At 47.3% G+C, this 24,197-nt stretch overlaps 1 protein-coding gene across 2 annotated transcripts in view; it reads right to left on the reverse strand.

Annotated features, from left to right (window-relative positions):
• FLNB (filamin B) overlaps positions 1-21,967 on the reverse strand; it is a 140,830-nt gene extending 118,863 nt beyond the window's left edge. For both annotated transcript variants that reach the window (XM_068557553.1, XM_068557552.1), the window contains exon 1: positions 21,486-21,967. In XM_068557553.1, the coding sequence (XP_068413654.1) occupies positions 21,486-21,777 (292 nt within the window). In that variant the 5' untranslated portion in view covers positions 21,778-21,967. The remainder of the gene's footprint in view (positions 1-21,485) is intronic.
• Positions 21,968-24,197: the final 2,230 nt, after the last annotated feature.

The raw sequence follows: 24,197 nt of genomic DNA on the forward strand, positions 1-24,197 counted from the left end.
GACTGAGGGTCACACACAAAGTTACCTGGTATTTTTAAAGGCATGGAAATTATGCCGTTTAAATTTGAAGTCAAATTTTGTTTTCTATCCAAGACTAACACCTTTTAATTATATAGACAGTTTAAAAGAAACCTCAAGCATGCTACAACTTACTTTTTTTTTTTCTTTTTTCTGTTTGATCTGCTTGTGAGGTGAAGAGGTAGTCTTGCTTTAAGGGGGGACAGAAGTGATTACTCTAAGTCACAGGCCATATAATACCACAGCCAATGACACCAGAGTTTCATGAAGTGAAGGGGGGTTTCTAAATAACAAAGAGCAACCTAGTGTAGCAGTGATCCACTGTGAGAAGCCCCTCTGAGGTCCTTTCTCCCAGATGTGGGGGAAGATAGGACATGTGATCTAGGTTAAGCCCATCCCAACAACCGCCTGGCCAGTGATTGGTTGGGGAGAGGGCAGGTGACACAGGCTGGTCCAATCACAGTGAAGCTCAGGGCTTTCCTGAGACTTCCGGGACCAGGAAGCGTGGGTATGGCTGTGGGGCCTGGAACTGCTACACCAGCCTGCCCATGAGCAGAGAGACCAGAACCTTAGAGAAACAGAGCCAAGGTTCTGACAACCTGGAAACCTCTAGGCCAAAGTGCACCTGTGGCCTGCCCTAGCTGGACTTCCCAGCTGCAGGAGCCAGTGAGCATCCTTTTTGGATGAGCCAGGATTAGCTGAATTTCCTATGACGTGGAACCATACACATCCTCGCGGATACATTAACATTCAAAGTCTGTTTCTTCTGCTTCCTAGCTATGTTGCAAGTCACTAAACGGCTCAGTGCCTCAGTTTCCCCAACTGAAAAGTAGAGATAATACCTACTTCATAGGGCTATTAAAATTAATGAGATACTTGATGTAAAGCACCACTTAGCAGTCTCTAGCACATGATGTTACCTCACCTACCTATCCTTGAATGATAACTGTGAGAGATTCTATTCCGTCCTCAAGCAGCACCCACCTCTCTACTAGTTAGCAATGGTGTAAGGACTGCAGGGACTTTTTCCTTTAAGTAAACTAGTTATAGAATCTGTTGACAGTAAGAATGAAAACCTTTGTGGTGGAGGACAGAGAAATAAAAAGTGACTAAAGCCACAGTGGCTTTTACCAACTGGCTTAAAAAATACTTTTTTTTTTTTTTTTTGCTGTACCTTTCTTTTTTTTTTAAAGATTTTTATTGGAGCATAATTGCTTTACAGTGTTGTGTTAGTTTCTGCTTTATAACAAAGTGAATCAGCTATATGCATATGTATATCCCCATATCCCCTCCCTCTTGCATCTCCCTCCCACCCTCCTTATCCCACCCCTCTAGGTGGTAGCAAAGCACCAAGCTGATCTCCCTGTGCTATGCTCCCTGTGCTATGCGGCTGCTTCCCACTAGCTATCTGTTTTACATTTGGTAGTGTATATATGTCAATGCTACTCTCTCACTTCGTCCCAGCTTACCCTTCCCCCACCCCATGTCCTCAAGTCCATTCTCTACGTCTGCATCTTTATTTCTGTCCTGCCCCTAGGTTCATCAAATCCATTTTTTTTAAGATCCCATATATATGCGTTAGCATACGGTATTTGTTTTTCTCTTCTTTTTTTTTTTTTAATAAATTTATTTATTTATTTATATTTTTTATTTTTGGCTGTGTTGGGTCTTCGTTGCTGCGCGAGGGCTTTCTCTAGTTGCGGTGAGCGGGGGCTGCTCTTTATTGTGGTGTGCGGGCTTCTCATTGTGGGTGGCTTCTCTTGTTGAGGAGCAGGGGCTCTAGGTGCATGGGCTTCAGTAGTTGTGGCTCACAGGCTCTAGAGTGCAGGCTCTGTAGCTGTGCCGCACAGGCTTAGTTGCTCCGTGGCATGTGGGATCTTCCCGGACCAGGGCTCGAACCCGTGTTCCCTGCATTGGCAGGCGGATTCTTAACCACTGCGCCACCAGGGAAATCCTGTTTTTCTCTTTCTGACTTACTTCACTCTGTATGACAGACTCTAGGTCCATCCACCTCACTACAAATAACTCAATTTCGTTTCTTTTTATGGCTGCGTAATATTCCATTGTATATATGTGCCACATCTTCTTTATCCATTCATCTGTCGATGGACACTTAGGTTGCTTCCATGTCCTGGCTATTGTAAACAGTGCTACAATGAACATTGTGGTACATGACTCTCTTTTTTTTTTTTTTTTTAATACAGCAGGTTCTTATTAGTCATCAATTTTATACACATCAGTGTATACATGTCAATCCCAATCACCCAATTCAGCACACCACCATCCCCACCCCCCCGTGGTTTTCCCCCCTTGGTGTCCATACGTTTGTTCTCTACATCTGTGTCTCAACTTCTGCCCTGCAAACCGGTTCATCTGTAGCATTTTTCTAGGTTCCACATACATGAGTTAATATACGATAGTTGTTTTTCTCTTTCTGACTTACTTCACTCTGCAGGACAGTCTCTAGATCCATCCACGTCTCAACAAATGACTCAATTTCATTCCTTTTTATGGCTGAGTAATATTTCATTGTATATATGTACCACATCTTCTTTATCCATTAATCTGTCGATGGGCATTTAGGTTGCTTCCATGACCTGGCTATTGTAAATAGTGCTGCAATGAACATCGGGGTGTATGTGTCTTTTTGAATTATGGTTTTCTCTGGGTATATGCCCAGTAGTGGGATTGCTGCATCATATGGTAATTCTATTTTTAGTTTTTTAAAGAACCTCCATACAGTTCTCCATAGTGGCTGTATCAATTTACATTCCCACCAACAGTGCAAGAGGGTTGCCTTTTCTCCACACCCTCTCCAACATTTGTTGTTTGTAGATTTCTGATGATGCCCATTCTAACTGGTGTGAGGTGATACCTCACTGTAGTTTTGATTTGCATTTCTCTAATGATTAGTGATGTTGGCTCGCGGGCTCTAGAGCGCAGGCTTAGTAGTTGTGGCGCACAGGCTTAGTTGCTCCATGGCATGTGGGATCTTCCTGGACCAGGGCTCGAACCCATATCCCCTGCATTGGCAGGCGGATTCTTAACCACTGTGCCACCACGGAAGCCCCATGGCTGATGTTTAGAACTTGAGATTTTGCCCTCAGTTCAGTAGATGCAATCATTTCTATCTCTTTTTAAAAATATTTGTATATACTGCAAAATGATCACCACAATAATTCTAGTTATCATCTAGTTACCATACATAGAGACTAATTTTTTTTCTTACGAAAGCTTTAAGATCTACTCTCTTAGCAACTTTCAAATATGCAACACACTATCATTAACCATAGTCACCATGCTATACATTACATCCCCATGACTTTTTTATAACTGGAAGTGTAACTTTTGATCCTCTTCACCCATTTTGCCCACCCCCCAACCTCTGCCTCTGGCAACTATCAATCTGTTCTCTGCATCTATGAATTTGTTTTTTTATGTGTGTGTGTGTGTGTGTGTGTGTGTGTGTGTTTTCTTTTAAGATTCCACATATAAGTGAGATCAGATGGTGTTTGTCTTTCTCTGACTTATTTCACTTAGCATAATGCCCTCGAGGTTCATCCATGTTGTTGAAAATGTCAAGAATTCTTTTTTTATCGCTGAATATGTAATATACATATGTTACATTTTCTTTATCTACTCATCCATTAATGGACATTAAGGTTGTTTCTTTATCTTAGCTATATTGTAAATAATGCTGCAGTGTACATCGGGTGTATATACCTTTTCTGAGTTATTGTTTTTGTTTTCTTCAGATAAATACCCAGAAGTGGAATTGCTGGATGATAGTTCTATTTTTAATTTTTTTAGGAAACTTCATACTGTTTTCTATAGTGGCTGTACCAATTTACATTTCCAGCAACAGTACACAAGGGTTCCCTGTTCTCCACATCCTCACCAATACTTGTTATTTCTTGTTTTTTTGGATAATAGACATTCTGACAGTTGTGAGGTGATAGCTCATTGTGGTTTTGATTTGCATTTCTGACTAGTGATGTCAAGCATGTTTTCATGTACATGTTGGCCATCTGTATGTCTTCTTTGGAAAAATGTCCATTCAAATCCTCTGCCCATTGTTTGGGGTTTTTTGCTTTTGAGTTGTATGAGTTCTTTATATATTTTGGATATTAATCCCTTATCAGATATATAATTTGCAAACATTTTCTCCTATTTGACAGGTTGCCTTTCCATTTTGTTGATAGTTTCCTTTGCTGTGCAGAAACTTATCAGTTTGATGTATTCCCACTTGTTCATTTTTGCTTTCGTTGCCTTTGAATGGTACACTTTTAAATGTGTCATTTGCTATATGTCAGTTATACCCTAAATAAAGTAGTTTTTTAAAAGTTAAACATTTCTGAGCTCATATGTTCAGCTGCCTGGGACACCAAGACCACAGCTCCCTTAGATAGGAACCACCAAATCACAAAATGGAGGAGCTTGATTTTGGCCATAATGCAAAGGTGTTCTTAGAAAGCAACAATCTCATAAAATTCATTCTACTGTCAAACCATCCCTAACTCTAGACTTTCCCCCCAATTTAAAGGACAATGCAAACATTCCAGCAATCCCTTGAGATATCTCCTTGAGAAATATCTCCTCCACTTAGACAAAAAGCCATTGACTAGAAGCTCCCAGAGGCAAATGTTAGAAGTTCTCTCTGCCTTTGAGAAACCTAAGCCTGCCCTGTTCACAAACAATAGAGGGGCCTTACATTCTAAGGTTATTAACTCAGGAGTTTCAACACACACTTGGGGAGTGGGAGGGAGAAATCCTGCTAAGTGTAAATATCTTTTGTTTTAATATCATCCTGACTTCTTGAGGATGTTCTGTTTTCTTTTTAACAAGCTGGGCCCAAACAAACAAAATAAAACTAGGGTACCTTTTAACTTCCCTTGTCCAATTTCAATAATGCACTGTACTAGCATTGAGTATAAAAGGGAAATATTTCACACACACACACACACACACACACACACACACACACACACACAATGGGAGAAGCATAATGCAATACAACCACCATGCAACTGATGAAATAAAATGTTACAAAGAGTTAAAAGCCCCTGCACACCCCTTCATGTCTGTACACCCTTCATCCCTACCCTAGGCAACCACTATCCAAAGTGGTAATGATCATTCCCATGAACATAGCTGTATTTCTATTACCTATGTAAAACTTTATAGAAACAGTATCACAGAGTATCTGTCTTTCTGTAATCTGCTTTTACTTCTTGACATTGTAAAACTGATCCAAGGTGATATGCTTGGAGATGCTGCTGATGCCTGCATCTATCCCCTTGGCCCATGTCTGATTTCAGCCACAGATACGGTGGGCAGTTCTGTGCCAGCTCAAATCTCCTCCCCAGGACCACCTACCTATGCAAGCACACGCCTTTTCTTTTTCCTTTTTGCCCCCAACCCCACCCCCCAGAGCTGGCATGCAATGGGCACCCCGCCTGGAAGTTCGAAGGAGTTCAAGTCTCCATCATGAATGAGATGGAGAGAAGAGGAGCTGGTGGGTCTCCAGCTTCCTGTCCTTCTCCAGGTGAGCAATTCTAGAAGGCATTCTGTACACTTCTCAGGAGGTTCCAGCAGAACTGGGCTCCTGCCGCCCACAGCAGTGACCTTGATAATTCACCTTAATATTGGTTTCTACTCCTCTGTCTCACACACCGTCCCTCCTTCCTACTTCCTGGGATCACCCCACCCCAAAAAGGCACCTCTACTTGGGTGCAGGTCCTTGTATCCAGACCATTCTCAGGAGAACCCAAACTACGCAGAGTTCTAGTTTATTTTTATTGCTTTGTATTCCATGTTTATTGACATAATTTCTTTTAAAAGGATATGCCCTTTATGATGGAGTGTTATAAGAAATCAAGTTTTTAAGTGATACTTGATGGCAAAGAAATTATCATCAAATGATGAAATACAAAACTACATCCAGTCTGGCTCCTAAGCTATTTATAATGTGTTATATACATACTTGTAGAGAAAAACCGGAAGGTAATGTTAACAATTCCTTGTTACCTATGGACAGTGAAATTATAAGCTTTTTTTCCTCTTTTACTATTTTTATGCATTTTCCCATTTCTATGCAAAAACATATATTACTCTTAACTAGGAAAAAACAACAAATGCTTCACAAATTACTTCTATTTTACAAATGATACACAATCAGCTGGATTCCTACAATAAATCAGCATGGAGGAGGAGGTCTTGTAGAAGCAGGAAGGCGTACCAAAGGTATCTGGGAGGGAGAAGAGGGTGTGGGCATGGCCCCTGGGTATAAAACAAAGGGGCTGAGAGAGGTAGAGAGATGGAGAAAGAAGCCTATGGAATAAGACACACATCTTCCCCATCACACTCCTCCTTTCCCCCAAGCAGATCCAACCCCTTTTCTGATATCACCCACTACAACAGGCCCACCCAGCATCCAGCCCCCTTTGCCCTTCCTGGAAGAGTTCTGATAGGAGTCTGGATCTACCCCTCCCAACAGGACCTATGCACCTTCAAGAAGTGACTCTACCCTCAACTCTAGAAAAAGCCTCATGGTCTGAGGGCAATCAATCCCCCCTGCCAGACACTGGTTCAAAAGTAGCCATGTGATCTAATTTGGGCCTATGAGACATAAGTAGGATCTGTTGCCAGCTTCTGGGAACTGTCTCTCAGCCTCACAGGAAGAAGTCTCTGCTAATCTCTGCTATGGGAAACCACAAGGGGAATCAGCCTTAGGATCCGCATTGGAAGCGTGGAGTCTTAACCACTGGACTGCCAGGGAAGTCCCAGCCTTAGGATCAATGAAACCAAGAGAGCAGAAACCCAAAGAACCTAGGTCCTTGGGACTTCCCTCGTAGTCCAGGGGTTAAGAATCCGCCTTCCAATGCAGGGGACGTGGGTTCGATCCCTGGTCGGGGAACTAAGATCCCATATGCTGTGGAGCAACTAAGCCCACACGCCGCAGCAGCTACTGAGCCCACACACGCCACAACTAGAGAGAAGCCCGCGTACCGCAACGAAAAGATTCTGCATGCCACTACTAAGACCCAACGCAGCCAAATGAATAAATATTTAAAAAAAAAAAAAAAAAAGAACCTAGGTCCTTGATGATGTCACTGAGTCACTGGATCTCACAAACCTATAACCCACACTGTCCAGGCTCAATGACGTGAGTCAATCAATTTTGTTGTAAGCGAGCCACTTCGGGGTCCCATTCCTTGCAGCTGAAAGGATTCTTACTGCCCCACTTCCCCCTTGAGGGCTCTTCTTGCTATCCATTTCATCCAGATTAGACCCAAACACACATGTCTTAGGGTCATGACACCATTTGTCCCAAATCTAATGCCAATCAGCATGAACTAACCAAACCCCAAATCTGACATCTCCCTTCAACCTCACTCATCACCTGCCTAGAGGAGTAAAACCCTGACCCTTTCAATCAGAAAAGTAAGGGATTACCTGACAGCACTTCCCGAATATTTCCCATGTGGCAAGTACTTTACAAAATTTAGCTCATTAAATCTTCACACTCTTGCAGGTAGAAACTATGATTATCCCCGGTTTACAGGTGAAAACACTGAGCACTTGTAAACCCAGAGAAATCATGTAACTCAATCCTACATCATGCACTAAATCCCAGATTCAACTCCAGAGCTGCCTGACTCCCAAGTCCTCACTCTTAAACACGACCTCCCTCCTCCCAGAAAACCAAGGGAGGCAGGTGGTGTCCTCGGCTAGCACATGGACAGAAAAATCAGACTCAGTCTCATACCCCACTACTTCAGAGAATCCATCCACTCCTGGAGACCAGCCTGAGGTAATTCAGAGATCCAATCTTGGTGTCCATCTTGCTTTGCAGAAACTACAGGACATGCCAATGGCCGGGGGGGGGGGGGGGGGGGTTTGCAAAGAGTATAACAGGCCATTTTGTTTTATCTTATCTACTTACAATTGACATGGGCTCCAAGGGAGCTCTAACTCAAACCAGGCTTTAGGGAGGTAAAATTGGTTATCATTACATAAAAGGTTAAGATCGATCATTATCTTAATACTATAAGAACAATGATACAATTTCAATATATTTAGTTTCTCTAGAATCATTCTGGACTGAAATAGGTTTATTGTTCATTCAAAAAACTCAAATTATAAAAAAATCATTTTCTTAACAACTCTTCCAAGTCCCAACCCCTCTATGCTCCTAGCCTCCAGCACAGCTCCTGGTGCACGGTAAAGGCTCCACAAAGTTATTTGTTGAACAAAGCATCTATACCTTACTACTCTGAGCTACACTCTGTCAGAGTGCCTTTGCATCACAGAGAAAACTTTATTCCCCTTCCAATTCTTTCTCAACCCTTCAGAGTATGTCAAGGACATCGGCTCAGTGTGCTGGTAGGTTACTCTGAACGCCTCTCCATCGTTGGCTAATTTTCCTTTTAACGGAAAGAGTAGGCCTCGCACTGAGAACAGGCAACATCACCAGCTGGGATTTAATGACACTGTTTTGGGTTTATTTATGGTTACCTTCGATTTACCTAGTGACACTGCTTTTCCATTATGATAGTGACACTAAGTCTCCTTTTCAAATACATTTGTTTTAAAACTGAGTCAACTGCAGGGTTGGGGACAGGGGTGGTGATGAGTGAAAATGAAATAGAGATACGGGACATGGCAAAAATAATAAAGGTGGTTCCTCTACAAATGACTGAATTTGGGGGAACACTGAAATGGGACAGATCTCCCATTTTACAGATGGGGAAACACGCTGAGAGGTAGGGCCTCTCCAAGGCCCCAGTGATGACAGAAGCAGGCCTGGGACTAAGATCCAGTGTCTAGGTCCCGCCATCTGCCTAGGACCCGAAATCCTGCCAAATCCAACTTGCTCTGGGCCGTTTCCAAGACCAGAAACTGGTCTCCAGAAGCAGAGCGGGTTAACTAACACTTGCTGATCTTATTGATAATGCTTGATGGTCAATTTTAATAACTGGTGAAACAAAAGCCATCGCGTAATGGTTTAAATTTTTGCTCTGTCACGTGGAAACAGTACCCAGGCTGACTAATATCTTCCCAGTATTAAAACATGAAAATCTGCATTCGTCACTCACTCAGGTAAAACTCCCGCAAACTCTACCTTTGGGGAAGGTGCTGGGTGCTCCCTGCCCCCACGAAAGATGACCTAAAAATGACACTCCCCTCAAAGGCCGCAGTATTAGAAATATCGCCCAGCCAACGACACAGCAGGCAGCTTGTACTCAAGGGGCAACTGGGGGAAGCACGCAGTTACACAAGACACAGATCCCTTCAGCCTGTCTGGGCAAAGACCAGCGTATCCCTGACAAGAACAGAGAATGATGCCCGCCCCGCAACCTCCCACATCCTCTGGTCTCAGGAGCCACAGAATCTGCTGTTGCCAGCCACCTTCCCTCATCCCAACCCAGCAACCTTGATACAGGCTGGTGTGACCCCAGCAGCACAGTTTCCAAGCACTACTGTAAAACTATTGTCGCCAGCTCCATGACAAGAGGTTAGACAGTGCTAGGTTTAAGACCACACCCAGGGCAGCACAAATCCTGGCAGGTGGTGCAGGCAGCCCCTCCATGATCCCAGATGTCAAAGGGCCAGGACTAGAAGAAAGAGAAGGCGGTGCCCAGGGCCAGGGCAGGAGGCTGGAGGAGTGGTACTGGGGGCGGACGAGCAGCTGGGTTAACCTGCTTGGTCTCAGGCTGAAAGTGCCCAAGGCAGTCAGCACAGCCTCCCCTCCAGCATGGCTGCCCCCTCTTCATCCTCCTCCACTAAGGCCTGAAAAGGGTAAGTGGGAGGGGGTAGGGCTTCACAGTAAAAATGCAATGCTAACACCACCACAGCAGCAGCTGTCATTGACTAAGGGCTAGAGATGCACATTCTCTTTATACCGGAGAACTCACTAAAGCAGAGCACTCTCTTATCACTGTTTGCACACGAAAGACGGGCTCCTAGAGACAGAACAGGAAGCTGGGGTCAGACGGCTCTCAAGGGGCAGAGCCAAGAGTACCCACGAGCAAGCACATCACCTGGACCCCGGACGGCGTTACAGCCACTTCCACGAGAGCAACACCAGGAGAGAAAAAAACGGGAGCAAACAACATGCTAAGAGACAAAAAGGAAGGATTAAAGAAAGAAAGGAGGGCAAATGAGCTAGCTAAAAAAGCTCCATTAGCCAAATAGGAAGAAAGGGAAAGTGGGGGAAGATGTCAAGAATAGTTGGCACCTGTTTTCTATCCTTAAAGGAAGCTTGGCCGGAAGACCAGGCAATGCCACTGGCCCATGGCTCCTGCCCTCAAAAACTGAGGCCACTTCCTCGTCTAAAAACAGCCTATTAGGTATGAGGTATCTTTGACCAATTTCTGAGTGTATTCCCACCCACCTACCCCTTATAAAACAATTAGGCCATGTCTTCCTCCAGTCAGAAGGGGCCACCAGAGGCCCAGGAATTAGGAGGAGAGGGAGGAGGGAAGAAGGCAATGACCACCATTTATGGGGCCCTTACTGTCCGCCAAGGGCTGCATCAAATGCTTTACAGGGAATGTATCATTTATCTTCAATAATACCAAGAGGGCCTCCCTCGTGGTGCAGTGGTTGAGAGTCTGCCTGCCAATGCAGGGGACACGGGTTCATGCCCTGGTCTGGGAAGATCCCACATGCCGCGGAGCGGCTGGGCCCGTGAGCCACAACTACGGAGCCTGTGCTCCGCAACAAGAGAGGCCGCGACAGTGAGAGGCCCGCGCACCGCGATGAAGAGTGGCCCCCGCTCGCCGCAACTAGAGAAAGCCCTCGCACAGAAACGAAGACCCAACACAGCCAAAAAAAAAAATATATATATATAAATAATACCAAGAGTGGGGTACTAATATAGCTTGGGGCTTAGAACCTCAGAGAGGTCAAGCATCTTGCCCCAAGTCTCCCAGTTATTCAGCAGCAGGGTCTAATGGACCCATACTCTTAAGCACCCTCAGGAAATGGCTCAATCTGTACTAAAAGTGGTTTACATTCTACCTCCTTTGCCTCAAACGAGACCAAGACAGGATGATTCCCTGGGCCTGGTGTCCTGAGGGCTGTTGAGAAAAGTGATGTCTCCAAAAAACCAATGCAGACCTCAGGGCTGCAGATAATTTTCAGACATCTAAAAGTTCCCAGGCAGACAAGGGTGAACCAAGTTGCCCAACTGCATTGTTATGGCACATATTTGAGACATATTTAAACAGCTAATGGAGCTGAGCAACTAAAAGGTAAAAGACTTTCTGTGCTTGGCTAATCATGAGACAAGGTCACAATGTATCCAAAGATAATAACTATTATTAAGAGACTCTGGCAGTCCCAATAAAAGTTGGTCCTAAAAGCTTTTAAGAGACAGAAGTGGCTGGCACACCCCCACTCCGTGGTTGACCAAAACATATTTCTAGAGGAAGGGAGATTTGCAAACCATGATGAGCCTCAACCAAGACCTCCAATTTTAATGCTGGCCACAGCTCAGCAATAACTCAAGGATGAATCTTATTACAACCATCCGTATGACCAAAATGATTTCACAAAACGTTTCCAGTCCACAGCCTCTATTTTTCCTGAGAAAATGCATCTCCCTCTTCCCCATTCTGACCAAAAGGCCGCTGAAAGCAAAACTCCCTAAAAACAGAAAAAGATTGGTTAAGATTTTTCACAAATGATGTTTTTTCTTTATATTTCTCTATGTTCTTGCAATTTTCTTTTTCTTTTTTTTTTTTTTTTTTACAAAGAACTACAAATGCAACTGTTCAATATTTTAAAACTTGTTAGAAGCTAATTTCGAAGACGTGCTGAGCTGATGGCTTTCCTTTGGGGACTGAAATCTCAGGTGAGGGTTTGAGTCATAGTCTGCCACATACTCACTGGCTGATCTGGGTGTGCCTCAGTTTCCTTGTCTGTATAATGGGGGTTACCACAATAACTACCGCTCCGGCTTGCGATGAGGTTTCATTTAGCTATTACTGAGAAACATTTATCCCAATGCCTGGTACTGTAGGTGCTTGATATATATTCACTATTATTAACAAAACTATTACTATGGTCATAGTGACTCTCAGTGGCTTCCTTTTATATTCATATTTCTGAGCCTCACATGTCAACCCAGAAAAGGCCTTGTTCTCTATCAGCTGACGTAAATCATAGATGTTCTAAGTCAAGAATGACTATGAAGTGCTGAGTTCTTTAAATTCAGCATCACTGTCCCAAAAAACGAGGTGTTCTACTGGGACCCCAGACCCATTTGTCCACTTCACATAATTCCCATTTCTTTATAAGCTGCAAAGGACTATGATTTTGCATTTTTTGAAAGCAAATATATTGCAAACAAGTCAAAGTACCAGCCTTATTCTTCAAACCATCTATGCTAGAGGCTGTTTATTTATTTGATAAATTATTTATTATATTCCTACTAAGAGCCAAGCTCAGAGCCCCAGAGGTAAACAAGAGATACAGCGCCTGCCCTTGGAGCAGTCGTGACCCAGTGGGAGAACAACACAGGCAAGTCAGGAGATCAATACAGCTTAGTAAGCCATGAAATGGAATGGCACTGGGGGAGCGGGGAGCTGTGGGTGTCAAGGAGAGGGTCTCACGCCCTCCAACCTCAGGTGTGACTCCCCATGCCTGTCAAACAAAAGTGCCAAGAAAAAGGGACAATTACGGTAAGAGATGCGTGCCCCACAGGAAGCGTAATGTGACACCTAGATCATTTCCTGTAAAGGACTCCCCAGCAGGAGAGGCATTCCCCAGGTGCCAGCTTGCCTCTTTTAGTGGAGATGAGAAATGTGACAAGCCATTGCCCAGGTGCTTGCAGGCCAGGATCCACCAAGGCTCCTTCTCCCAGAACACTTTCTGGGTTCTGCCCCCGGATGGCTTGGGAGCTGCACTGAGGGGCCCCCGGTCCCACAGGCAGCATACCCTCGGCCTTCCAGCCTCTGCCTCTTCTGACAAGGAATCTTATAAACAGAACCCAGAACTCTGTTCAATTAACAGAACTGCCAAGTCACAAAGGCCTTGTAGGGTCTGAGCCCCAAGGCCTCAGCACCTGAGGTTCCCTAGGACGGCAGGGCCTGGTCCGCCACCTCTGGCCTGCTTTACCCCACCAAGGGAACAATAGCTTTGTTCTTGAGCAAGAAGCACCAGGCTGAGCCATGCTCCCAGCAGGCTGTAGAATGCCAAATAATTCTTGTTTCCCCGGAATATCTGATAAATCACTTCAGGGAGGTGCACACAAGCAGTGCAGTACCAGCATGATAAGAACTTGATTATTTTCTTGGGGGTTGCAGGGGAGATGGAGGAATCTGATGCTAGCTACTGAGAATCCTTTTCATCCCCCAGGCTACGTGGGAGGCGTGCCGCTGCCTGGGTCACAAGCAGCACGAGGCAGAAAGCGACACCACTCCTGTTTGTCAGAGGAAAGCTGACTGCTGCCTGCCTCTTCTAATCTGAAAATCTTAATTTATGGGACGCAGCGAATTTACACAGTCCCTGCCACAATCCCCACCCATTTCCCTGTAGCTCGAAAGCCAAAATTCCACAGTGTTCCAAATAATCCAACCTCTTTGGTTGCCTTTATATCTGAACGGAAATTCCAGAAAAGTTGTCTGGCATGGCAAAAGCTGACCAGCCTTATGAAAATACCCAGAAAGGTGACCCATTTAGTCAAAAGAGCTTTCAGATCTCCATGAGAAAAGGAATTCATGCCAGCATAAAGGGCCTTCAGAGACGGAGAACAGGAGTGTTGTGTTAACGCCCAGACCTTTCAACAAGCCAGCCCTGCAATTTCTGGGGAGGCTGAGCTCCGAGACGGCCGGCCAGACCAGCTTGCTCTCTCAGGAGCTGCGCTGCAGGAGAAGCCCTTGGGGATACAAGTGCAGCCCTGGAGCACACAGCTCGGTGCCGCGGTGCACAGCAAGGGGCCTGCCCACAAGTCTCCCTGAACGTGAGTGGGAGCCACTGGCTTGGATTGGAAGCGGGCAGCCATTTGTAACCGGGCTGCCAGACTGATAAAGGTCGAGTGCCAGCCGGGAAAGAAAGCTTCTACTCAGCAGCCAGCACAACCCAACACACCCTCCTGCCGGTTAATGTTTACAGGTAGCAGAAGGAAACAATGTGGGGTGAGGTCACTGCTGACAGAGCATAGCTGTGCCAATGTCGACTGTCACCAAGGATCTCCCAGCAGAGCCGGACCTCAACAAACTCCACGCATCCACCCCCATAAGTGGTGGGCACTGCAAACCCCCCAGGACTGCAGCCAGGAGGCACCTCCTCCTCACCTCTGGCTTCCAGGCCTCACAGAGAAAGCCCTGCCTGGCTCCCCAAAGCAGACCTTCAGCTGGTCCCTGCTGTCCAAACCTGCAGTGAAATCACTGCCCCTGGAAACCAAACAAAGGCAGGGAAAGAACAAGAGAGCTGTCTCCAGAACTGGAAAGAAGACCCCCATTTAAGCTCTATGGTACCGGAAAAAAGTGAAGCAAATCGGCCCCCAAAAGTTTTGTTTTGTAGAAGGAAATTTCAATTTCACATTAATCAAGTTCAAATGATTAGTTTCAAGCAAAATAAAAATGAACAGGACTAAAGCAGTAGAAAATCTCTCACTACAATGTATCTATTTTACTTCACAAGTGTGGAACCCAACTTTAACATTAAAAAAAAAAATTTAAAAAAACACTGTACAGTTTAATGCAGGCAAGCATCATGCCTGGCATGTGAAGTGAGGCATATTTGAGCCTCAGTTTTCTCACGTATAAAATGGAAATAGATATAAAGCCACTCACTTTGCAGGGTTCATAATAAGGATTAGAAGTAATAAAGGTATGGCACTCAGGACAATGCTTAGCACACAGTAGGCATGGGGAAACGCTAGATACTACTGAATATGTTAGAGGATGCGTGTGCACACACTGACATTTGGTACACAAATGGCATCATCGTGTGCATTCTTGGTACCAAGAATAGCCAAGGAATATGCAGAGAAGCACAGGTGTCCTCCTTGCCAAGCTGTCCACCTGTGCCAGGTTTTGATGATGGGGGAAAGGAGGAAGTCAACACTGGCAAAATAAACTCTCTTCCTAGAACACGGACTCAATTTACGCAAAAGTAGCTAGGCACCTTATAAATTCCAGGCCACTTTCCAAGCCCAAAAAGAAGAAAGTACTGCTGTTTACCATCCAATAACCTGAGTTAATTTGGTGATTATCAAACATGTTTAATGAAGAACTAGATTTACAACAGTAATGTAAAATGGCTTCTAATAGAATATCATGAAAGGCAATTTTAATCTTTTGTAAGAGCAGGAAATAGCACGCATTTAGATGGAAATGGCTCATTCCATTGGATTTATTCATTTGGTTCAACTTGTTGGGGGAACGGGTTATAATTTTAGATCTACCTCTTTAACAGAGGACAATTAAAGATGAAACCTAAATGCAGAATAATAACAATATGGAAAAAAAGAAAAAGAAAATGTAGACATGCAGGTCCTCATGGGGCCTCCAAATAGGGTATATGTACCCCAAGGGTGCACAAGATAATCCAGCAGAGCACAGGAAAAACTTCTGTTTGGACTTGTTATCTAAAAAGAAACTAAGCTCTACTACAGTAACATTTAATATACAGACTGACAGGTGGCATATGTATACAACTTATAAACGTACATATATGAGGACAGGGCTCAATTTTTTTTCTGACAGGAATGACTTGAGCAACAGTGGAGAGATCCCCAGATTAGATGATCCATTTCAGCTGGGTTCACCTACCTTACCCCAAGCCCCCTCAAGGAAGATGCTTGATTGGCAGCCTCCAGCCTCAGAAGGCCCTTTGTGAGTCAGCCCCTGCCTACCTCTCCACCACTCCTCCAACCTCCACCTGACACACTCTTCTACTCCTGTGCTCGCCTAATTGTCTGCTCACCTGCCTTATTCTAGTCAAGCTTTAGGTCTCAGCTTAACAGCCCCTTCCTCCAGGAAGCCCTCCAGACAGCCCAGTTCAGCCTGAGGGAAGGTGCTCTTCCTCCCCAGAGGGCTTGTCATCTCAATCCTTGCTACTCACAGGGTGGTCCACAAACAGCAACTAAGAGCTCCCTGGAAGAGCAGAATCCAGGCTTCACCCCTAATCTAGTGAATCAGACCGACATTTTTAACAGACCAACATTTTAAAGTTCCCAGATGATTCACGTGTGCCTGAAAGTTTGAGAAGGACATTCCCTGGTGACTTGTCTCTCCTCTGTGTTAAGCAGTGTGTAAGGCAACCGGGGACATGACTCGCATTATTCCTGTGGCCCTAGCACTGAGCCTGGCTCAGAGTTTATCTTTCATAGTCTTGTTGAATGAGAAAAGGAAGAAAAAAAGAATCTTGGGGGGCACCTTCATTAGAGGTTCCAAGCTGGGGGAAGGGAATAGCTAACACACCATACGACAGTGGCAGGACTGGCCAGAGGATAGACGGAAGACAGAGTCCATTATACTAATAATGACAATGCCGCATTATGCTATAACTTAACCAAATCAAATATAATGCTCTCAGCAACGCTAAGATAGGAACTATTATTCTCCTCCATTTTACAGATGGGGAAACTGAGGGGCAGAAAGATTAATGCAGTGGACCAGAGTTGCACAGCTGTTAGGGGGCAGAGTGGGGATTAGAATCCTGGCACTCTAGCTTCAGCCTATACTAGCTTCGGGTATGTGCTGACCCGAAGGCTGCTTATAGAGAAAGCAGGATGACGAGGTACCCTGGCCACGCAGCCACTACAAGCAGGGCCCAAAGGTTCCGAACCTGAGCATCCGCTGCCCAAGGAGCAAGGCAGCCATCCTTAACTAACCCATGACACGGCCTCACAGCACAGAACGAGGACCCTCCTCCCCGGGTGGAGGGTGAAGGGGGAGTGCCCAGGAGACATAATTTGGCTCCAAATCAAAGCTCTCCTTGAGTACAGACTCTCCAAGAATGAAGGCAGCTGCTGACTGGCATGCTGGCCCCACCGGTGCTGGAGGAGCCTGCAGAGGCCCAACTGCCATCTGGAAATGATTTGGCCCAGAGATTCCTGAACGGGTAGGAGGCTGGAATGACCAGCCACTCCGAGCTCCCGTCCACCTCTCAGAAACAAAGCTGGCGTGAATGGGCCCCGGTGGCAGCCACAACATAACCAGGGGTCACCCCCTTCCAAAGAGGGGACAGCCTCTGGGCAGTCCATAACCCTATTACAGCGACAGGAATCAACATTAGCCAACCAAGCTGGTCTCCCCAGTGTGGTGCCGATTTTAAATGTCCTTTCAGCGTGCAAACCCTCCAGCGTGACTTTTGAGACTATTACTGGACAGCACCTTATTTATTTAACAAACACACGGCACCAACTATGTGCCACGAACTGTTCGGAGCACTTTAAAAAATATTAACTTGTTTAGTTTTTATAACAACCTTTTAAGGAGGTAGTTATTATCCCCATTTAAGTGATAAGGAAACCAGTGCACAGAAATTTCTTAATAGCTACTTAGCGGCATGTAGCATTTGAACCAAGAATCATAGCTCTTAACTAGCTCACACCACTGTGTTACTCTGTTGCAAATGGCCCAGAACTTGTTAATTCTGACAAAGCATGCTACTTTGCTACTTTTTAAGCATTCTCTGGATATGAACTACATTGCCTGAAAGACACAGTGGCATTTGCTAAGTAGTTACAGGAGAGAGCAGAAATTTAGGATTATTTGTGCATTATTTTCGTCGGGGTGGGACAAAAGGAAGGAAAACAGGGTGAGTGGTTGGGTGACCCACCACCCTGGAAACTCCACCCAGTGACCCGAGGTCTTGGGAACATGCACCCCGCCCGTTCTGCGGTGCTGGCCTGGCACAGGTACCTTAAGCAAACATCAGGGTCGGACCACATCCTTTAAAAAGGAAAGAATTCCTTTTCGTAAAGGATCAAGCCAAAACACACCACCCAAACTTCTAGCCTGCCTTGATTGTCATTCTTGGGCTGGGAGACCCCTTCTTCTCCAAGTTGGCTGTGCTGCAGAAAGGCTTTTGGAAAAACAAATAAATAAACCTGCCAGCTCCTGGCAGACAACTAGAATTAAAATATGCTGAGGCCTCACTATGAACTGCCCAGGATATAAGAAAGAACTTTAACTTTGGGATGGAGCCTAGGATGGGCCCACCTTACAAGGAGTCACAAACGTGAACAGCCAGGGCTGTCTTTCAGGGAGTTCTAGGCAGAAAAGCCACGGCGCTCTGGCGACGTTTGACCACCTCATGTCACACAGCTGGCGCCTATACCCAACTCTAATGATTCCCACAATGAAATACTGTTGGGAGTTATCCAAAGTATACAAAACCCTGTATTAGTTCAAAGATACCTTCCCAGATTATGGAAGTGAAATGCTATCCTGTGAGTAGCAGGAAATCTCAAAAAAAACAGACCAAAAAAAACAGTGAAGACAAGGTGGCCATTCCCCCAGCAAATTTACCTCAACACAAGATGCAAGATGCAAGATGCAAACTGAGTCTGCGCACCTCCCGACACGACACTCATCTCACGGACCCTCATCACAGTTCAGAGGACTAACCTCATCACTCACCTAAGGCCTTGCTTTGTTCAAGGCCAGACGCTCAACGTGTGGATGTCCAGCCACAACCCCAACACCCCAGACTTGCAAAACTTGGTGTTAACATGAGCTTTCTGAGGGGGGAAACTGGTTGTATTTTACTCATTTCCGACACTGAAAGGTAGGTCAGCTCAGGCTCAATTTCAACAACTCCGCAGACCTGGTTTACCAGCTGGGTGACCTCCACGAGGGACTTCACTCCTGTTTCCCCAACTTTAAATGGACGTAATAATACTAACAACCACCACAGTAATAACAACAAACATTTTCTAAGCACTTGGCCAGGACTGGGGCAAGCCCTTAACCCTCCCAGGGACTTGCTAAAAGCAGATCATCATATAGACAAGGAAATCAGAACTCGAGGATTCAGGGTGGTGATCAGTGGGGTGGGTGAGCAACAGAACACGCTTAACACCGAGTGGGTGCCCCCAAATTGGAGCGCATGTCACAGTCAGCACAATGTAACACAGCATAGGCAGTGAAAGCTTGAACTGAAGTCCACGCTGGATGTGAATTTTTTCTGAAGGGCCTTTACCCAGCATAGCCTCAGGAGCAGAGGGAAGAGGCCTCAGGCATTACCTGCTCAGGAGTCCTGGCACTTGGCAAGTTTCCCTCCAGCCTCCAGAGGCTGGAAAACCTGTTTGTTGTAAGGTCTTTCTGGAGAACAATTAGGCAAGCCAATGACGGGAGTCATAAATGTGGCCACAACCTTTGACCCATGAATGTCACCCTGGAGAATATGATCCAAGAAATTATTTAAAAGGAAAAAATAAAATAAAACGATGTAAATTATCGTGGGAAGAGATCCACAGCAAGAAGCTGCCAAAAGTCCACAGGCCACAACCAGGGAAGGGGAGGCTAACCCTGGCATGTCAGGACGATGGAAGACACTAGGGCCTGGGTGGGTTCAGGAATGAAGATCATGAGGATCAAGGAGGAAAATGTAAGGGACCAGAAAAAGTCTAGAATGAGACCCCCAATTTCGGGGCACTGATGGGAAGCCATGCTGGAGGCAGCTGCAGCCTCTGTAAACAGTTGCCAAATTAGGCAGTCCAGGGTTTTCTGGTGCTATGGTTTGGGTTTTGTCTGTTTTGTTTTGTGTTTTAAAGAGATTTCATGTCATGTTTGGATACTCCTGGTTTACTTTAAGTTTCTTTGTTCAGTTAATTAAATAAATACACAGTTTTAAAGCAAAGAAGAGATCCGAGTTGAGCCCAGTCAGCCCTTGAGATTCCTCCGAGGGAAAGCTGCTTTCTGCAAGGGAAAGAATTCCAACAGAAATCTGAGGTTCTCCTTCCCTCGTTACACGAGATGGGCCCACAAAAGAAGACAGCGTGCCGCACGGCTTCCCTCTGCAGAGAAGCTGCCCTCGACGGGGAGGCTGACTGGGCGGTGGCAGCTGCCTGGACCCAGGAAGCAGCCCCACCTGCCAGGACAGGTGTGGGGAAGGGCGGGGGAGAGGACGGAGGAGGCTCAGCCTAGAGGGAACCCGTTTTAGGCAGGAGAAAGTCCCAGCAGCCACACCCATGGCCCTTTCTTCCTGTCAGGGGGTCACTCTAAGGCCTGGTTTCCTCAGGAACAGACCTGAGACCCAGGCCTGGGCCAACTCCTCCCTGGCAAGAGGCTCACCTAGCAGAACACACACACACAATGTAGGTGCACACACATTCTCTGCACTTACACGCTCTGCACACTCGCACACTACACACCCCCTGCCCCTCCCGTCACAGCCTCCACCCTCAGCAACCTTGTGACCCTTCCCGAAGTCCTCAACCAGCCCAGGTCATAGTGGGACCTCACCCTCATTCTTCCTCCCCAGTTCCAGGGGGAGAGGAACCCGACACCAACTCCCTCCCTCCTCTCAGGAAGATCCTGGTGTGGGGAGGGCGGGGAGAGGAAGGCAAAGTCTCCTTTAATTGTCACACACTTCCTTCAATTCTCAGCTAGACCCTTGCTAGCTTGGGCAAGCCCATTAACCCTCTGGACCTCCTTGTCTGTAAAATGGGTCTAATGACGCCCCAGCTCGCAGCATGTGTAAGGACCGAGGTAAGGCTGTTGGAAGCCTGTTAGAAGGCTGTTGGCACACTGCGCGCACTAGCTGGGACTCCCTACAAGGCGGCAGTTACTGTGACCACCACCATCTCTAAATTACACCTTCAGCGGGGACAGCGGGCTCAGCCGCTGCGCGGAGCCAGAGCTGAGCTGGGAGCAAAGAGAGCGAGGAAGACACACCCCCCCGAGGCTCCCCTTCCCACCTCGGGGCCCCCACCCCTTTCGGCGACGGCGAGGTTCCCATCTCCACCTGGCGGGAGGGCCCCAGGTTCAGAGAACAGTCCCTCCCCAGGCCTCCCTACCTGGCCTCCGAGCCAACGCCCATTCCGCGGCCGCCGAGCGCAGCGGCCTGGGCGCAGCTGGGCGAGCACTCCGGGGAGCGTCTGACTAGGGCCCCAGCCCCAGGGACGGCGGACCAGAGGTCTCCAGTTCCCCAGCTCCCGCAGGGGCACCCCAGGTGCAGAGAAACGCCACAGCCCCACCTCTCCCCGTGCGGCCCCACCCCGAACCTTCAACCCACCGCCCCCCAGAGACGCACTGCCGGGGCGCACGGCGCGGAACTCTCACACGACAGCAGCACCCCAGGGGATGGCTCCCAGGAGGGGCCTAGGCTCCCTTTGTCCTCATCCCTCGGGGACGACGTCCCCCGGCCTCGGAGCCCACACTCAGCCCGCGGCTGCTGGGCGCCGTGGGGTCGCGCGACAGGGAGCTTCAGCCCCCGCGGGGGCGCACGCGCGGGGGCGCGAGGTGTACACCGCTGACGCCTGGCCCGGCCAGGGCACTCACCGATGGACACGAGCTTGATGTTCTCACGGTCCAGGAACTCGAGCGCCACGGACACGTTCTCGAGCTGCATCTGGCGGAAGGTGGGCCGCTGGTGGTACTTGCGGTACATGTGCTTTTGGCTGAGCACCTCCAGCAGCGCGATGAGCCGCAGCCCGTCGCTCAGGTCGGTCTGCAGGTTCCCTATGCGTTTGTTCACGCACTTGAGGTGCTCGTTGCACCAACGCGTGAACGTGTTCTGCTGGATCTTCTTCCACGGCGCGTCCTCCGCCAGGTCCTTCTCGGTCACCGGCATACTGGCGGCGGAGAGAGCAATATGCACAGCGAGCTGCCGGGGACGGGCGTAGGGAGGCCCAAGGGCCGGGGAAGCGAAAAACCGAAGGGGAGCGGGAGCGGGAGCGGGAGCGGGAGCGGGGCTCGAACTCGCTGCTTCCGAAGCCACAGCCGGGGCTGCTCTGCGCTCGCCTGCCCGTGGCCGCGCGAGGCGTCTGGCCCCGCGCCTGCGCATTGAGCCGACCCGCCCCTGAAGCCCCGCCCCGTCCCAACCCTCTGGCGGGAGTTCCCGGGCCACGCTCGCCCCCTGCCGCTCAAAGCGGGCACTGCGTCCCACGAACTGCAAGGCGTCCCGGGACCCCGCGCTCTGTGCTCACAGCCTCCGCTAAAGGAAGCTAAGCGGGAGACCCGCAAGGAGAGGGTCACCCGGTCCCAGAGTGAGGGGACGTGCAGAGGTAGGAACCTGGACAGAATGGGCAGGGACGGCCGCCTGGGTCACGGGGGAGGGGTTGGCGGGGAGGGGTATTTCATCCACCTACAGGTTCAGTAAGGTTCAATAAGGGCTTTTAATGAGCTCCTGCTGTGTGCCAGGCTCTGTGTTAGGCACTGGGGACACCGTGAAGGAAATGGACATCTTACATTTCATCTTAACTAAACTCATATGAATTATAATATTCATAGCATTTATTGAGTGCCTACTGTATGCCAGCCTTCTTAGCGCCTCCCAACCAATGGTAAATAAGAAAAATTTATAACTTAACCTTGAGGAGTTCATAGACTAATAGAAGAGAAAAGTATAAATCAACTATCACAGACAGCTTAATGGTAGTGATAGAAATGAACAACAATTTGCCATGTATATTAGTTTCCTAATGCTGCTGTAACAAATTACCAAAACTTTGTCTTTAAAAATACCACACATTGTTGGCACTTCCCTGGTGGCACAGTGGTTAAGAATCCGCCTGCCAATGCAGGGGACACAGGTTCGAGCCCTGGTCCGGGAGGATCCCACGTGCTGCGGAGCAACTAAGCCCGTGTGCCACAACTACTGAACCCCTTGCACCTAGAGCCCATGCTCCACAACGGGAGAGGCCACCACGATGAGAGACCCGCAGAGAAAGCCCGTGCCCAGCAACGAAGACCCAACGCAGCCAAAAATAAATAAATAAACTTAAAAAAAACAAAACAAAAAAAAACATACATTATTATCTGTAGTTTAAAGTCCCTCACAGGTCTCACTGAGCTAAAATCAAAGCGTTGGCAGGATGCATTCCTTTCTGGAGGCTCTAGGGAAGAACCCATTTCTTTGCCTTTTCCAACTTCTAGAAGCTTCCCAAATTCCTTGGCTGAGGCCTATTCCTCCAACTTCAAAACCAGCAACATCAGGCGGAGTCTTTCTCATGCTGTCATCTCTCAGGTTCTCCACAGTCACATCTTCCTCTAATTCTTTTAAGGACCCAGCTGGGAAGAGGGGTTGGGCAGGATGAATACATATCAAGGGCTTCCAGCCCTAGGAGAAGTCAGCAGATTTGTGGTGACATTCTGTAACAGGTCATTTGTATACAAGGTGAAGTGCTTTCTTCAGACAGATTGCCTCACTGACTGGAAATGCTCAAAACCGCCTTGGGGGAAAGACAGTATTGCCTGGCCCTGGCCCATTGTTGGGATCAGTAACTACTTGAAGTCTCATTCCCCTCCTTAGTGGTTAAGTGAAGACATTTGCTGGAGGTCAGCAGGTAAGGACTAGACAAAACTGGACTTGTACCTGGGTTTAACGCCCAAGTCTGTACTATGCCTAAAAGCCCCCATGCTGTTCCCAGCCTGGGCCTTGCCTTTGTCCACACAATCTGAGCAGCAGATTCACTAGAGGCAGTTCAGGTAATCTTACTTACCCCATGCCCAAGGCTTCTGGTTCCTCATGCTTTCCTCCATCCAAAGGCATCCGTCAAAACTTATCAGCCAGCGTCTCACTCCGAAGGGGACCTCCTCCCTGCTAGGTGAGACTGGAGCTAATGTGATCAACTCAGCTCACTCGGCAGCTGATAATGTACTAAGGTTCTCCTTTCTTAGGAGATATTTCTGTTTTCACCAGGTCTTGACACATAACTAAATAAGTTCTGCATCTAAATATCCAGTCCACTTCACTCTGAGCTGAGACATCCCTGTCTTAGGATGAAGCTGGTGAATCTCTCCAGTCAATCAGAAGACACTTAAGAGCTCTCTAGGAAGCAGTTTATGAGGAGTGAAGGGGATTCAGCAACCTTGGTGGAGGAGGGTGGTCAGTGGCTTTGGTGACAAGGAGAGGAAGCAGACAAGGTCTTCAAATGGCTCATTATCAATATGTGATAAAAGATGAGGGCTGAACAACTCAGGGCAGGCATTTCTGCAGGGAGCGTTTTAGCCAATGCATTCCACAGTTTTGCTGACAAGGCCTTCACTTCA

This window comes from Eschrichtius robustus, chromosome 12 (genome assembly GCF_028021215.1).
Source record: "Eschrichtius robustus isolate mEscRob2 chromosome 12, mEscRob2.pri, whole genome shotgun sequence".
NCBI lineage: Eukaryota > Metazoa > Chordata > Mammalia > Artiodactyla > Eschrichtiidae > Eschrichtius > Eschrichtius robustus.